Source organism: Chrysemys picta, chromosome 2, assembly GCF_011386835.1.
Source record: "Chrysemys picta bellii isolate R12L10 chromosome 2, ASM1138683v2, whole genome shotgun sequence".
NCBI lineage: Eukaryota > Metazoa > Chordata > Testudines > Emydidae > Chrysemys > Chrysemys picta.
The window spans coordinates 119,184,252-119,202,108 of NC_088792.1; the positions used below are offsets into that span (position 1 = coordinate 119,184,252).

The 17,857-nt window shown below is 42.3% G+C and overlaps 2 protein-coding genes across 8 annotated transcripts in view; one reads left to right on the plus strand and one right to left on the minus strand.

The window, feature by feature from the left end:
- ERP44 (endoplasmic reticulum protein 44) overlaps positions 1 to 13,104 on the minus strand; it is a 116,223-nt gene extending 103,119 nt beyond the window's left edge. Inside the window, exon 1 of the mRNA XM_005292617.3 lies at positions 12,905 to 13,104. Within this exon, the coding sequence (XP_005292674.3) occupies positions 12,905 to 12,961 (57 nt within the window). The 5' untranslated portion in view covers positions 12,962 to 13,104. The remainder of the gene's footprint in view (positions 1 to 12,904) is intronic.
- Positions 13,105 to 13,205: 101 nt separating this feature from the next.
- Positions 13,206 to 17,857, plus strand: part of INVS (inversin) — a 211,298-nt gene continuing 206,646 nt past the window's right edge. For 4 of the 7 annotated variants that reach the window (XM_024099606.3, XM_005292613.5, XM_065587212.1 and 1 more), the window contains exon 1: positions 13,206 to 13,380. The gene's annotated coding sequence lies outside the window, so the exon portion shown is untranslated. The remainder of the gene's footprint in view (positions 13,381 to 17,857) is intronic. The other 3 variants (XM_065587215.1, XM_065587216.1, XM_024099607.3) reach the window with 2 other exon arrangements.

Consider the following 17,857-nt stretch of genomic DNA (forward strand, 5'->3'; position numbering starts at 1 on the left):
ATTGGCATAGCAAGTGCAGGATAACTGTTGAAGGTGCTTTTTGTAGACTGAAGGTTTGAGGTGCTGTTTCCTTCACTGAGGGCCAGTCTAATCACTAAACTGCCCCAGTAGCCGCATTTTGCGTACTCCATGGTATCTAAGAGGCAAAAGAGGAGAGGCTATCGGCAGGCTGGAGGGGTGAGGTGGACCAGCTGTGTGCTGAATTTGAACAGCCAGAAACAAGGATTATTAGAAGAGAGAGTCATGGAGCTATATATGGCTGAGGGAGGTCTTAAAAGAACATTTTAACTGTCAGCCATGGTTGTATGATGCTTTTGAGAACTAGTGTGCCATGCGTACGGAGCTTAAATTTGTGTGATCACTGACTCCCTTTACAAATTCTGTAATGCAACTATAATGTTTGAGGTCAACTAATAAATGTACTCTGAGTTTCCAAAAAAGAATGGTCACTCGCCTCTCATAACTTCTGATCTTCATGTGTTTCATGTCCATTAACTAGACGTGTTCACCAGTGTTGCAGAGTTTTCCCTAGCAGTACCTGTACAGATGGACATGCCTGCAATCTTGTGCCCTCATGTTCCTAGAAAAGGGCATAAAAGGCAGAGCCAAACCTTCAGTTCCTTCATACCAGACCCTTAGATGAGAGACTCCAATGCACAGAAAAGGAGGATGGGTCACATAATGGCATAGTCGACATCTCAAAGAACAAGTTAGAATAGGCCAATGTTCTTTCTTTGAGTGACTGCATATGTCTGTATACTAGGTGACTCCCAAGCTTGCAATCTAAACTGACTACAAAAACACACAGAAATTAACCCAGAAGGGAGTGGGGGACAGAGAGGAGCCAATATGTTACTCCCTAAAACAAGAGCATCACAGCTATTAACCCCCCCAAATCCCCTCCACCCTCAAAAAAGCAACCCCCCCATTATATGCTCATGTAAATAACCTCCCCTCCTCCTCTCTCAAAAAACATTCCTTTCATAACTCTTCCCTCCTCCCCCCAAACACATGTATCTTCTTGTGGAAAATATGAAAATTCTATCCTAATGAGGGGTGTGACATCACATCTCTGGAGAGGTCCCTCCCTGCCTCTTCTGCTCCTTCTTATGACTCTATAGTGTTTATCACCTATCCCCCCCACACGTGATCTGGGAGTTTGTAAGGGTCCTGTAAGGAAGAGGGAAGCATGCCTGACAACATTTTGATTGGCTGGAATCTTATGGAACAACAGCAGTGGCTACTTGTTGATTGAAATACAAGAGATACTTCATAACCTAGAGAGCATTCCATAAGTAGTGAGATATTAGTAACAGTGATATAATAAATTATGCAGAGCCAGGGAAAATCAAAATCACATGTATTTTTTTTTTTTAAACCAGACACGGACACAGAAAAAACGTTAAAGCTAAGTGCAAGCTCTGTTCTGAATATGTGACATGTAGATACAATGGAAAAAACATGTTAAATTCTTGTGGTGTGTATCCAGTTACTGTCAAAGATAGATTACCGCAGTCAAACACCAAGAAAGGGAAAACTAGTTTGCATCAAAATTTGTTTTCTGCTGTGCATTCTCCTTCTACTTCGTCTTCAGCAGCATCAACACAAAGCATAAAATCTTTTGATGAAGATAGTAATATCAGTGACAATGAAAGTGAAGCTAGCTCCATTTCTTCATCTTCTAATAAGAATTTTGCTACTCCATCTGCTTCAACAACAAAAGCTCCTACTTCTGGAAAGTCTTCAGACATTGATCAAATCAGTATTAGATTTTTGGATAAAATGTCCCAAGACCAGAAAAAGGAATTTGGGCATGTGTTGTATTATTGGCAGCTATTTGGCCAACATTTCATATAGTCTAAAATCTTTATATGTTGGAACTTTCTCATAAATTGTGCCCAATTTACAAAGCACCAAGTAAGAAACAGCTTGCAGGAAATCTTCAGAATGTTGAAACAGGTGATGTGAAAAAGAGTTGGTGTTCTCCTTGCTCAAGCTCCTTGTGTCTCTCTAGTGTCTGTGAATACTGACCCATCTATCAAAAAGGATGCCATCAACTTCATTGTAACAACTCCACAACCAATGTTTTACTAATTCCAATGCACAACTAGCAACATATTGCTGACCATTTTAAAAATAACCAGTGAATCAGGGCCCCAGAAGGTTATTTAGGTTGTGACTGACATTACGGCTAATACGAAAACCGCTTGGGCTAAGTTGATAAAGGAGTATCCATGCCTTCTGTGTTATGGATGTGCTGCTCATACGATGCAGCTTTTCAATGTTGATGCTGAAGATCTGACATCTTTATTATATATGTGACAAAAGTGAAAAGCATTGTCAAGTTTAAAAAAAAAAACCAAAACAAGTACCAACAGCTATTTTCCAGAATCATTTAGTACAGCACTCAATTTCATCCACATTACCTGTTGTACTCAACGGGCATCTTCTATTAAATGTCTCAAATATCTTTAAATATGCCAAAAGGCTCTTCAATCAGCTGCTGTTGAAGAAAGGGTGGCCAAGTCTTGCCCCGAGTAATCCACACTGGCATTTTTGATGATGATGTCTTTTGGATGCAAACTTCAAAATTCATTTCACTGTTTGAACCTGTAGCTGAGTTCGTTCAGAACATGTAAAGAGAAGGTTACTCAGCTTGTGCAGTAACTGAGGTTCTTCAAGATGTGTCCCCCTGTTGGTGCTCCACTCCAGGTGACAATGCGTCCCGGCGCCATTGATCGGAGATCTTCTGTAGCAATGCCTGGTTGGGCCGCGCATGCACAGCTGCTGTCTCGCAGCATCGTTTAAGTTTGTTCAGTGTGTGCACGGCCCGACCCGCTCAGTTCCTTCTCTACCATAGAGTCCTCTTTCTTGAACTCCAAAGTAGAGGGGAGGAGGGTGGGTAGTAGAGCACCCACAGGGACACACATCTCGAAGAACCTCAGTTACTGCACAAGGTGAGTAACCTCCTCTTCTTCTTCGAGTGCTGTCTCTGTGGGTGCTCCACTCCAGGTGAATGTAAAGCATTACCCAGTATGGTTGGGAGAACTTTGCAGTTATGTGCATCATAGCAGCGGAGAGGACAGTAAGGCCTACTATGGCATCCGCCCTGGTGTCCTGTTTGATGGCATAGTACTTGGCAAAAGTGTGGTCTGACGCCCATGTGGCGGCTTTGCAAATGTCTGGAATAGGTATGATGTGCAGGAATGCCACGGATGTTGACATGGCCCAAGCAGAATGTGACCTGATCCTGGTAGGGGGTTCTATTATTCTGGGTTTGGTAGCATGATCGGATACAATCCGATATCCACTTGGAAAGTTGTTGCTTGGATATAGCAGCACCCTTGGATCGTTCAGTTGTGGAGACCAAGAGTCTAGGGGATTTATGAAATGGTTTTGTTCTGTTAATAGAAGGTTATTGCTCTTCTAACATCAAGGATGTGTAATGGAGCCTCCTGTGGGGTTCTGTGTGGTTTAGGGTAAAATGGAGGGAGGTGTAACTATTAGCCAGCATGGGTAAGGAATGGTGTCCCTAGCCTCTGTTTGTCAGAGGGTGGAGATGGATGGCAGGAGCGAGATCCCTTGATCATTACCTGTTAGGTTCACTCCCTCTGGGGCACCTGGCATTGGCCACTGTCAGTAGACAGGATACTGGGCTAGATGGACCTTTGGTCTGACCCACTACGGCCGTTCTTATGTGTATCAGCTGGTGCGTGAAGTTGGTTGGGTTAAAATGTAACCGTTGGTGCCGAGTAAAGGTGATTCTAGCACTGGTGCCACAGAGATGTCTTTTGGAGTTAAGAACTGTTGCGGTGCCAGTGGGTGCGGCACCAACGCCTTGTGATTGGATGCCAACAGTTTAGGCATCTTGTATTTCGCTTTAGTGGGTGCTGGTGGCCCCACTGCAGTGCTGTCTGCCAGTGCCAGAAGGTTTGTCGGTGCCAGTGGAAGTACTGAGGGTTGTGTCGACACCGGAGGTGGCTGTGTGGTCGGTGTCAGTTCTGACGAGGATGTCAGTGCTGTTGGTGCCGAGGAGACATAGGTAGTTTGATGTCTCAACTCCTTCATCTTGTGGGTGGCGTGCCTGGTGCCAGAGGTGCTGGGAGATTCTAAGTGCTGGGTCTCAGGGCTGTCGGCACCGCTGGTAGCAACCACACAAGGGACCTCTTCTTTTTATTCAGTTCCCTGTGTGGGGTGGTCGAGGCTTGCTTCCTCTTCTCCCGAGAGGGTGGAGCCGTGCTCTTGGAAAAACATCCAAAATATTTACTAAATTTCAATTGGTTTTCTATTGTTTATCAGTGCGATTAAAACTGCGATTTATCACAATTAATTTTTTTAATCACGATTAGTTTTTAAGAGTTAATTGCATGAGTTAACTGCAGTTAATTGACAGTCCTATTAAATATACATCCTCCTATCCAAATTTGGATAGGACCATAATCCTCAAAGTTCTCATTTGGTCACTTGAGTTATTTGGGAATAAAAAAGGCCCCCAAATTTTTCTTAAGTGGGGAAAAAATGAACTTAGATTTACAATAAATAAGTTTACAGTGCTCCATAACCGTATACCTGAAGCAATTTAGCTTGGACTTTCAAAGGAAGATTCAGCTTTGGGATGAGACTATGCATACAAAGTTACAGCCTAAAAGGACATTTTTCATGAAGTTACGAAATAACTGAAAAGTGAAAGGGTTTATTACAAAAATCTCTTCTAAACTAAGTCCTAAGGCTTGCTCCACATGCAAGTTAATACACACACACACACACACACACACGGAACAGACAACCTACGATTTTCCAACCGGAAGAGATTTTCATATGTTTAATACATATTTCTCAGTATTTGGGGACTTGTCCTTTGAATTATCAATTTTAGAATGATAGGATTCATTTCTGCTAAACCCTGCAGCCAGAGAGAGTTATTACAAGATAAATTGACCAGCATATTGTTTTAGGTTAAAATCTTGAATGCAGAATATCCAATAGCTAAAATTTAAACAGGATTACATATGTAAATATTTGTATGGTTTTAACTAACATTGCTGTCATTTGTTAGCCCAAATGAAAATGAAAAAAAATCCTAGCCCATCTTAATTATACTGTTTTTAACTACACCAGCTTTAAATGTCAATCAGAGGTAATCCCCAAGAGGCCCACACACTTGCTGAGCTGCCTTCACTAATTAATGGATCATTAGTAAGAAAGAACCCCTTACTGCTACCCTGTGCACCACATACTGTCTTAATTACCTTTGTAAAACAACCAATTTGTCTTTCACTCATTTGGTCTGAAATCCCAAGTGATTTGACTCAAAAAGCTTTATGTATAAAAATGTTTTAAGAGAATTTCATTTTAGACATCAGCCCAAAAGAAAAAAAAGTGGAGACAGAGTTTTCACCAAGATTTAAGAAAGGGTTTTTTAATAGTTAACATGTGAAGTTGAGAGCATTAATAGCACAATGAATATAGAAAGTAGAAAAATAATCCTTATAGGATCACAAATTTGCATATATCAATCAGACACAGTCTCTCTGCAGCTATTGACACAGCTGGCCCTGATGTACCGCTGATCTGATTACATGACATAGCTGGAGTAGATGGCACAGCACTACAATGGTTAGTCATTCTTTTTCAATAGTACCCAGAGAGTGATTTCCTCTTCCCTAGAAATCTTTGCCTGCAGAGCCCCCAAGGAATGAAATCCATTCCTCTTCCTGCTGGATAGCTACATGAGACCACTTGGAGAAGTAGCAACATGCCAGGCACTCAACTGCCAACAATTTGACAACACAGTGGCATATCTCCTTTTCCACACATGCAAAAACACAAACTCAAGTCAGGCATGATTCAATTGAGGCTAAGCAAAAAGAGAAGACACTGAAGAACTGGCTGGGTTACCATCTTCTCCTTTAACAAGGGCATCTGGCCCAGTCCTCCCCTCCCAACCCCCAATTCTCGAAGATGTGCGATGACTCAGGTTCATATCTGACTCAGCACTTAGCCTAGAAGACTAGGTAGCCTCAGTGATAAAAAAATGCTTTCTTCCACCTCCAGCTTGCTAGAAGTCTCATCTCTTCCTCCTACAACTGATCACAATGATCTATGCATTTGTCACCTCCACATCGGATTAGTGGAACTCCCTGTATTTGGGGCTTAAGGTGGCAGCAATGTGGAGACTTCAGATCATGTGAAATATGGCAGCCTGCCTCCTCAGGTCACCATAAGCACATTTCCTCTGTGTTCTAATTCACTTTCATTGCTGATTAAACTTCTAAGAGTGGATCAGGACTCATCAACTCCTCCATTTTCAATCCACCAAGACAGCTTTGCTCTTCCGGGACAACACATCCCACAAAACCCAGGACAAATCATGAGAGAGCTGGAGACAAGTACAAAGCATTCAATTATGAAACAAGCTTCCAGAGGACTTCTGTATCCTGCAGATTCTGACCACTTTCAGAGTATCTTATAAAGACCAAAGACATTCCTCTTTGACAACATTTCCCACTATAGCCAAATTAATGTGAAGAGGGGAAGGCAGGAGAAAGGAAAAACAATAAAAAGGAACACCTGAATACCCAAGCACAGCTGCCTATACCTGGGAAGGGAGAAGAGCAGGAGACTCACTAAGCCCTCCAGTGCCCACATTATGTAGACCTAATACCTGAGATCAGTACCTGAATACCAGTCAGCTACTCAGATTGCGTATACAGAAAACTTTTGATGGATGAAATCCTGGTCCCAATGAAGTCAACAGTTCAACGGGGCCAGAATTTCACCCTCACTGAGAATTACCATGACCCTTTGTGTAAGTCTTGGCTGTCAAGAGGCCCAATATGATGTAATATATTAAATACAGTTTTCCCAGCTGTTGAAGCAAGGCATAGAGTCCAATGATCACCACTGGCTGAATCACCAGGCAGGCTCCAGAGAGCATCACATAATTCAGTACCAACTGAAGTCTGCAAGTTCAGCAGGCTCATCTGGGGAATACGGTCAGGGAAAATCATACCTCTGTGGGGAGTTTTACATGTAAGTATTTTAAATTGGAATGATATGAATGTCTCTTAGCTTTCATGGTCAGTCCATTCCTCAGTAGTAGCATCCCTCAAAAAAAGGGGGAGATATGAAACAGCATGTTACAACTAGGGCTGTCGATTAATCACAGTTAACTCACGCGATTAACTAAAAAAAAGGAATCATGATTAAAAAAATTAATCGCGATTAATTGCACTTTTCATCGCACTGTTAAACAACAGAATACAAATTGAAATTTAATAAATATTTTTGATGTTTTTCTACATTTTCAAATATATCTATTTCAATTACAACACAGAATACAAAGTGTACAGTGCTCACTTTATATTATTCTTTTTTATTACAAATATTTGTGCTGTAAAAATGATAAACAAAAGACATAGTATTTTTCAATTCACCTCATACAATTACTGTAGTGCAATCTCTTTATCATGAAAGTGCAACTTATAAATGTATTTTGTTACATAACTACACTCAAAAACAAAACAATATAAAACTTTAGAGCCTACAAGTCCACTCAGTCCTACTTTGTACTAAATCATTCCAAAAAACTGCTTCACATTGTTATATTCAAACTTCCAGAGAAACATCAGGCAATTTACTGCTTGTTTGTTTTGAGTCATTATGACAAAATGAAATGCATCATTCAATATATAGAGGGCTTCCAACCATGGACTGATTTGTGACACCAGGCCTAAAGGAGGACAAAACCTCAAACTCAATCAAGATCTGTTTCAATTTAAAGCTGAACTGGAAACTCTTTGGTAGTTCACTGTCCGATGCATGTTTTAAAGCCATTATCCTCAACACCTACGAATGCTTCAATATGTAAGCTGCACACTGAAAGATCCACTGGAGAACGTGAACTTAAAAATCAGAGTATAAGGCCAATATCAGCAAAGAATAGGATCTGATATTAGTTACTTGTATTAACTTACAGGGAGGAGCGCAGAGGCATAAAGTAAGACACTGTGTACAGTCAGTGACATGAAACCATACAATGAACAAGTGACAACATTACATGATATCCATCTAAAAATTAAAGCTATTCACTACTGAGAAAATGAGCTGAGTTTTAAGAATCAGCAACTTCTTAGAAGGAAAAAAAAAAAAAGGTAAACCACAGGAAAAATACTTTTTCAAAAAGTTTCCAACTATTTTAAACAAGAATTTTTTTATTTGGTCAGTTTCTTCCTACTTTTATCTATTCTCCTCTCTGACACCTGTATTCCCCTTTTTTCCCCACTTTCACCTTGAATGGTCCCTCAAAGACCTCAAATTAAGTTTTTATAACAAAAAATACTTAGCAAAGAGAACTAACAATCCATGTGGCTAGCATTGCCCAGATTGATTTCCACTTACCGTATATACTCATTCATAAGCCAAATTTTTTTAGTAAAAAAGGGAAGCAACAGAGAAGGGGGTTGGCTTATGAACGGGTATAGAGAGGGAGAGGTGGGACACAGCCCCTCCCCCCAACAGAGGGCACAAGGAGAGGCAGCACAGCCAGCAGAGACAGAAGGGAAGAGGTGGGGCCAGAGAATCTCCGCTTCTGGCCACGCTGCTCTCCCTCAAGCCTCAGAAGCAGCTGCAGCTCCGGGGCTGGCAGGCTGCGGCCGCGCCGCCCGGCCCGGCGGAACAGGCTGCGGCCGCGCCGCCCGGCCCGGCGGAACAGGCTGCGGCCGCGCCGCCCGGCCCGGCGGAACAGGCTGCGGCCGCGCCGCCCGGCCCGGCGGAACAGGCTGCGGCCGCGCCGCCCGGCCTGGCGGAACAGGCTGCGGCCGCGCCAGAGACATCCTCCCCGGCCCTCCCCAGATAAGGTAGGAAGGGATGGGATGGGGAGAGTGTGGAAGTCCCGGGCTAGGGTTGGGGTTATGTGGGGGGTGGTCACAGGGGTTACTCCCCTGATCCACAGCTACTCCCCTGCAAAAAATTTCCCCACCAGTTGCTGTCCCGGCCCCTCAGAGTAAGCACCTGGTGCGCTGGGACGCTTTGTATACTTAGGTTTACCTCTGTGCTTGCGGACGCTCGAGGTAAACAAACCATCTCGGCTTGCCAGTGGCTTATCCTGATGGCCTGGGAGCCAAAGTTTGCCAACCCCTGAATTATAGGGATGGCTTATGAATGGGTCATAACATTTTTTCCATTTTTACTTATCCATCATGGGGGGTGGGGGAGGGCAGCTTATAAACGAACTGGCTTATGATCGAGTATATACGGTACTTACCCTGTCTTTTTCCCCCTTGGAGATCATATGTTCTACATGTCTGTGCAGCATCTAGCACCTTTTGGAAACTATCAAAACCATAGGCATAGAAAGGGTCTTGTACACCAACACAAAAAACAATCCCAAAAGTTTGCTGTGTGCAGAATCCTGGAAATAGCGGATATGAACAATAAAGGACATGTTTTTCCCACATGAAGAGTTTGTAGCATATTTTAGTAGGTGAAGACAGAATAAAAATGATATGCAAAAATGTTACTAAAGTTTGACTGATTTTCTTTTCATGACATAGTGCTAAGCAGGCACACTTCAGAAATCTATTTCCGTGGGGATATTGCTATACCCTACATTATAATCATCTCTGCCTATTAAAAGACATGATGGCAAATGACCTGACTCAAACAGGTAAGTGTAGTGATCTTTTTCAACACAGGACGAAGTTTGATATGAAATTTGGGGTATTACCCTGATAATATCAAGCACTGCAACTTTGTTCTGTTTCCCTCACACACGCATACCTAGTTACTTTTTAATCACATACATGAAAAGTTGCAGTAGATGATCTATTTATGAAGAGATTTTCAGCTAAAATATATGGAAGTTCTTGATCTCATTACTTACTCATTTTTTGAAACATCAACACACAAAAATAAGGCTATCTGCATGAAATCTGCATACATGTAGACTGCACTAATAACTAAGGAATAAAACTTTCTTTTAACTTATACGCATTGTTTTTCAACCTTGTATTTCCCAATTTCTACTGAGTTCCTGCAACAACAAAAGCTTGATTCTTTTGTTATATGTAAGAGTTCCAATAACCATAGTTGAACAATGTTCATATACATGCAACTAAAGCTATTGTATCATTGTAATAAAAATACAGGATTTGAACTCTTTGTATAAGCAGTAAACTATATGCAGCCATAAACAGTTATTAAATTTTTTATACCTGGATTCTGATATGGATGGTAAAACACTTATAATAATTTAACCAAAGTCTTTGTATCATGGTGCTACATGGAGGGGTTTTTATTTAAATGCAGAGTATTTTTGGATACCAACTATTTGAAATATAGTGAACCAATTCACAATTAGAGCCTGAGATGAAGTATGCTCAAATCCTGTATTTCATATTCCAAAATGGCACTGAGTTCTTTTCTACTCATGTTATTAGCATTTCTATTAAGTGTTATAAGTTATTTTTATTATTTGTATTACTGTGGTACTTAGGCACCCTTGTCACGGGCCAGGACCCTGTTGTGCTAGTCCAGCAGTCCCCAAACTGTGGGGTTCTTCTTTCAAACAGCGCTGTTCCCTCTAAAAATATAGGCCATCTAGCAAATGACAATTGCATCACTGACAATGTTTAAATCAAGACTGGATATTTTTCTAAAAGATCTGCTTTGGGAATGATTTTGGGCAAGTTCTATGGCCGGTAGAGGTCAGACTAGATGATCACAATGGTCTCTTCTGGCCTTGCAATCTAGGAAATAACTGAATACTGGAAACAAAACAGTAAATGTTTCATGCACAAATACCATGATATCTTTCACCAAGTTTTAAATGAGGTATCAAGGTTTGTAAGCATTTATTTATTTGAATCCTTGTACAACAAAAACATCAACTCTAGATATATTTGTGCTTTTCAGTGCATGACAGCGTGCTTTGGTATTTGAAAGCAACAAGAAATCCACTACGCAGTGGGATACAGTTAAGCAAATAATCAGGGAAGTAACAATTATTCTCACAGCAACTGGAACTTAGTTACATTGTACTTGTAAACTAAGACAAATTTATCAGCATATACAGTAGTATACGTAACTTATACAAAAGGAATACCGATTACAATTGCTGTACATGCCATAATTTTGTATATGCCCAAACCCTTAAACTTTCAGCCGTAACACTAAATTAGAGGAACATTGTCAGTTAGGTTAGGCTCAAATGTAGCTGCCTGAGAGTAGCATAAAATATAAAAAGTCACGTTGGCAAACTGCCAGGAATCAAAGGGATCCAACTAATTTGTAAATATATGTAAATATGTGAATTTATGCCCATTTGTACTCTCACAATATATTTTTCAAACCAGGCTCCTCTTAACTAAAAGTTTAAAATAAAGCAGTTAAATAAATTAGTACCCTTGGCCCAAATCCTATTAATCTTACTCACACAAGTCCCATGTATCTAAATGAATTACTTAGGCAATAAAGCGAACAGAATGTGGCCCACTCTGGAAGCAGAGTGGAAACAAGTTAACAAATAAGTCAAACTATCTAGAAAAGGATGGCTAAAAACCTTTTAGTATAAAATGTCCATATCAGTGATCATTTCAAGTTCATATAAAGCAGAGTGCAAATTTTACACAAGGTAATTTAATCATGTATTAATGAGGTATTAATTTAAAAAAACGTTTCAATAGCATACCCAAAGACAGATACTACAAAAATTGAATTGACAGTATGAGATCATTCAGTTATGTTTTTCAGCATTAGTTACAGAAGCCTTGTTGCTATTTATAAATACAGGCTTTTGTACTCAGTGCGTTTTCAAAAGTGGGTTGCAAATATTAAGACTCCACATATGCTCATGAGAAACAGAAAGTGAAACACTTTCACTGTCAATTTGAATGAAATGCTAGAAGTATACTTTACATTTGCTCCACTAGAAAATCTGCTGTTTTAACACAGCAACAAGGATTCTAATAAATGTATAATTTTAAAAACACCTGACAATGAGAATCTGAAGGGAAACCGTCAACACAAAGACATTTTTCAGAGCTCTCTTTTCTATTGTCACTAAGGTCTAGGATTATTACAAATGAAGAAACTGCAGGCTCCCCATTAGATTAGTTTCTTTTTTACTCAGATCAGGGAAATGTTCATTCCCCCCGCTTTTGAGATCTGCTGGGACTCGCTCTGGTATTTGTAAAGCGGGTACAGGAGCCGGTAAGCGATGCTCCTCGATGGAGAGGACCCTGCTGCCCGGGGTACGCTCCCCGCCCAAGCCGCTGCCCCGCCCTACAGCCGGCGTGACCGACTCGTTCCGGGTTCGCAGCCTATCAGGCTGAGCCACAACAGAGAAGTCCGCCAACCGGGGAGCTGCTCCCGAGCCGCCGCTAGCCCCCTCCGGGCACCACATGCGGCGGCGCTGCGAGCCAAGCACCCCGCACGGCACCGCACACACACGGCCCGGAGCTTCCATGGGGGTGTCAAGGGGCGAGAGCAGCACCACAGCTCGCCCCAATGAGGGAGGGCGCCACCCAGAGTACCCGCCCCGATAAACCGAGCCCGCAGCAGCCAGCTGGTGCCCCCGCCCAGTGACACCCCTCCCCCCCGCGCAGACAGGCAAGATGTGCCTGAAACTACACGAGGAAGCGCGGAGGGGAGCCCAGGACTCACTATGGGAAACTAGTCACACACTAGCCGGGACACCTGCCGCCCGCCCCCTCCCTTAGCTCCGTCCCACCCCACCCCCGCCTCAGCTCCCAGCCCATCCCGGACACTGACTAGGAGCCAGTGCCCCCTGCGGCAGCCGCCGCCGCCGCGCAGGCCGGTGAGAGCGGGGCAGCGCCGGGCTCGCAGGGGCGGCGGGAGGCGCAGCGCCGGGCTCGCAGGGGGGGCGGCTGGGCCGGTCACTCACCAAGATCAGGAGGACGCAGCCGGGGTCAGGCGGGGGCAGGAAGATGGCGGGTCTCATGGTAGATCAGTCACACTAGGGGCGGGGGTGATGCGGCTCCCAGTGGCGGCGGCAGCTCCGGCTCCTCACTTCCCCCGTCTCCAGGAAACACCCCGGACAAGTTCCACTGAGAGCTCCCGCCCCAGCCACACACTTCCGGGGAGGGGGGTCCAGCGCGGCGCGGGGCACGCCGGGAATTGCAGTCCTGCCCGCAGAGGCGCGCGGAACACCATTTCCCGCCATGCATCTCGCTGAGCGCGGAGGCGGGGCCGTCGTAAGCCGCTGTCTTCTGGGAAAGGTAGTTCCGCCCCGCACATCTCCCGCGCGCGCAGAACTGAGCGGAGTGGGGCGACTCCCACAATGCACTGGGGGCGGCCCCGACAGGCACCCGCTCCTCCCCTCCCTGCAGCGCCGGGAGGGGCCCCGCGGCGGCGGCCCAGGTGAGTAGCGGGGCGGTCCCGTGCGCGGTGCCTCTCAGCCTTGCCCGGCGGCTTCCGCGGCCCCCGCTGAGCCCTCGGCCCCGGGTGGCTGCGGGAGCGGGGGGCAGCGCCGGGAGCCCCGGCCCCCACCGAGTGGCTCGTGGGTGAAGCCGAAAATCTTCCCCGTCTCTGAAGAGATTTTGTTTTTAAAATGTCCCGCTAGCCGGGCCCCTGCCGTCCCCTCGGCTCCCACCCCATGGACCCCGCCACTCCCTGGGCTCCCACTGTATGTCCAGCTCGCTCATCACCGCGGTACCCGGCTACCAATGTGTGCCGCTGCTCATGGTCACCAGTGACTGACAGGGGGTTGACACCTTCCAGGATTGCCCTAGAGTCTCCAGGGATTCAAGATTAATCTTTAATTAAAGATTATGTCATGTGATGAAATTTCCAGGAATACATCCAACCCAAATTGGCAACCCTAGTGACTACCCAGGCAATGTTCAGGACAGTTCAGTTTGTCTGTATTTTGTTCTGGTTTTTAAACTCAGCTAGGGATTTTCTAATTAAAAATAGTGTGGTTGTTTATTAATTTTATTGTATGTTGCCATAGCAACTGTATGCTTCAGTTTAAAAAAAAATACCACACATTGCTAATGCCAGCACCAACAAACCGGATTTTCATTGGTTCAGGCCATAGCCAGGAAAGTAACTTCTTGTTCAGTGGTATGTAATTAAGGTATTTGTTTACTTCCTAGAAGCATTCTTGGGTGCCAAATACTGTAGTAGCTGGATTCCAAAATATGTTTAGTTATCAATAAACTGGAGGGAGCTCAGAGAATAGCAAAATGGTTAAATACAGTTGAATGGAACATTTAAAACCCTTTCAGCAGCTCTAATTCAAACTATTCTTTGTATTTCTAATGTAAAAACAAGTATAAAGAAGCAAAACAGGACACAAGGCCATTTTAAAAACTCATTTGCAGATCAACTTCAGTTAAGTGTGCTATGGTGCTCATTATCCTGGAAGTGAAGCATAAGTTTGGAGTTAAGAGATCTGGAATCTGTTCCTGACTCTACCACAGACTACATGTTTGACCAAGGGCAGGTTACTTTGCCCAAATTTTACAGACATGGGTGTCCAAATTTAGACACTGAAACCTCTATTCAAATCATATTTGGTTTAAATTTGAATTTATGTGCTGAACTTTAGATACTCAGTCTGATACATTCGACCCTAACATCTTTCTCAGTTTCTCTAGATATAAAATTACTGTAATATCGACTTCATTCATATTTTTAGAATGCTTGTATCTTTCAATGAACTATGCTGTTATACATGCAAAGCATGTATCAATCAAAATTTGGCACAACTGCTTTGTTATTGTCTTAAAATTTAACAAGTTGGTATTTTGCCAACACAGGAAAGTGATGTCACTTTAACCTTGTGTATGTGAGCAAGAATCATCATAATTTATTATGAAATCTCACATAATTTAAGTCCTATTGATGTCTAATTAATTATCCGTATTTTTGTAGTCATGATTAAAATGTAATGCTGCCAGCATCCTGGGTTCTCAAAATTCATAAGGTAAATTACTGTTCCTAACTGCAGGATTCAAGTTTTAAGGACATTTAAAACAAGTAGGAAGTGTATTCATTAATAAAAATTTTCAGTGTAATAACCTAATTCATACAGAGATGTTAATTATATAATAACCGGATGATTGGAAACACCTATGGTTGATTTGTACCCTTCACAAGCACATCTTGAGTGAATTTAATTTGTGAAACTACCACAGCCACAATTCAAAAGCAGGTAGCCATACACCAACACCCACCCCACAGTATGCTGGGCAGTGTCTTTTGCCTCCGTTTCCTACCATCTCCTTTCCCTCTATTGCACCCCTCTCACAGTTAAATGAATTTGGTCAGTGAAGACCCAGAGTTTGAAGGGGGGTTTTCATGGGTTCAGCTCCCGTCCCTGAAAAGGAGGGGCGGGCGTCAAGCAATGCCTCTACTGCTGCCACCATCTCTGCAACTTGCTTGCTGCTGCTGTCTTTGCTGCCGTACGCTCATGCTTCCTTGCTGCTATCTCTGCTGCTTGCCACTTCTGCAATTGCATGGTCTCAGGTTCCACCACTTAGCCCAGTTCTTAATGATTTCACTGGGTGGTGGGGGACCTCTGTGCTGCTGACTCTTCATTGTTATTCACTACAACGCTACCCCTGCACCAGGCTTACGGCATAGCTCTCAGACCTGATCTTCTGTGATTTCAGTTCTAGTAATCACTGAACAGAACCAAGGATTCTCAGTTGAGTCCAGTCAGTTCTGTCCTTCAACACCACATAAGGGAGAATCAAGTGGTGTCTGTAACTATTAGGCAGAGTCTACACCATCAAGTATAAATACCTGTCTCTATTCCTACCTCCTCTCATTTTCACTGGGATTTGGCACCCTTACTGCCAGTTTGGCAAGTGAGGTTCAGTTTAGGGGGTGACCCTCTCAGTCAGGGCATGTTAAGTACAGTTCTGCTGCTCTTTACTAATACACTAAGGATAGCAACATTTCATTATCCCTGCATTTAATGTTAAAATTATCTAATACACAGGTTAAGGAAAGAGTGTCTATTAGAGCTGTCAAGCGATTAAAAAAATGAATTACGTGATTAATCGCACTGTTAATAATAGAATACCATTTATTTACAGAATACAAAGTGGTACAGAGCTCACTTTATTTTTATTACAAATATTTGCACTGTAAAAAAAAAAAACAAAAGAAATGTATTAGGTGAACTGAAAAATACTAAGTACTGGAGTGCAATCTCTTTATCATGAAAGTTGAACTTACAAATGGAGAATTATGTAAAAAAAAAAAAAAAAACTGCACTCAAAAACAAAACAATGCAAAACTTTAGAGCCTACAAGTCCACTCAATCCTATTTCTTGTTCAGGCAATCACTTAGACAAAAAACTTTCTTTACATTTGCAGGAGATAATGCTGCCCACTTCTTGTTAACATTGTCACCTGAAAGCGAGAACAGGTGTTCGTATGGCACTGTTGTAGCTGGCATGGCAAGATATTTACATGCCAGATGTGCTAAAGATTCATATGTCCCTTCATGCTTCAACCACCATTCCAGAGAACATGTGCCCATGCTGATGACAGGTTCTGCTCGATAACAATCCAAAGCAGTGCCGACTGACGCATGTTTATTTTTATCATCTGAGTCAAATGCCACCTGCAGAAGGTTGATTTTATGTTTTGGTGGTTCAGGTTCTGTAGTTTCCGCATTGGAGTGTTGCTCTTTTAAGACTTCTAAAAGCATGTGCCACACCTCGTCCCTCTCAGATTTTGGAAGGCACTTCAGATTCTTAAACCTTGGGTCGAGTGCTATAGCTGTCTTTAGAAATCTCACATTGGTACCTTTGCGTTTTGTCAAATCAGCAGCTAAAGTGTTCTTAAAATGAACAACGTGTGCTGTGTCATCATCCAAGACTATTATAATATGAAATGTATGGCAGAATGCGGGTAAAATACAGCCGGAGACATACAATTCTCCCCCAAGGAGTCCAGTTACAAATTTAATTAACGCATTATTTTTTTAATGAGCGTCATCAGCATGGAAGCATGTCCTCTGCAATGGTGATGGAAGCATGAAAGGCCATATGAATGTTTAGCATATCTGGCACGTAGATACCTTGCAATGCCAGCTCCAAAAGTCCCATGTGAATGCCTGTTCTAATTTTCTGGTGATATTGTAAATAAGAAACGGGCAGCATTATCTCCCATAAATGTAAACAAACTAGTTTGTCTTAGCGATTGGCTGAATGAAAAATAGAACTGAGTGGACTTGTAGGCTCTAAAGTTTTGATTTTGATTTTGAGTGCAGTTATGTAACAAAAAACTCTAAATTTGTAAGTTGCACTTTCACGATAAAGAGATTGCACTACAGTACTTGTATGAGGGGAATTGAAAAATGTTTTTTATCATTTTTACAGCGCAAATATTTGTAATAAAAGCAATAATATAAAGTGAGCATTGTACACTTTGTATTCTATGTTGTAATTGAAATCAATATATTTGAAAATGTAGAAAAGCATCCAAAATATTTAATCAATTTCATTTGTTATTCTATTGTTTAAAGTGCGATTAAAACTGCGATTAATCGCGATTAATTTTTTTGGGTTAATCGCATGAGTTAACTGTGATGTTTGGTTTAAAAGTCATAAAGTACATATAGTACATAATCTGCAATATCCCAAATTTAGGTTAATAAATTTAATTCAGGGTGGATTTGATTTAAATCACTAGTCACGAAGACTTGATTTAATCATGGATTTCTACATAAAAGTGCATTCTTGTTGGCTGTTATAACCTCAATACATATTATTCACAACTCAGAGATAGATGTATGTTTCATTTTTAGAAGGTACACAGTATACATTTGAAAAGTGATTTATTTTGAAAACTTTTCAGATTAGTTTTTCAGCTATAT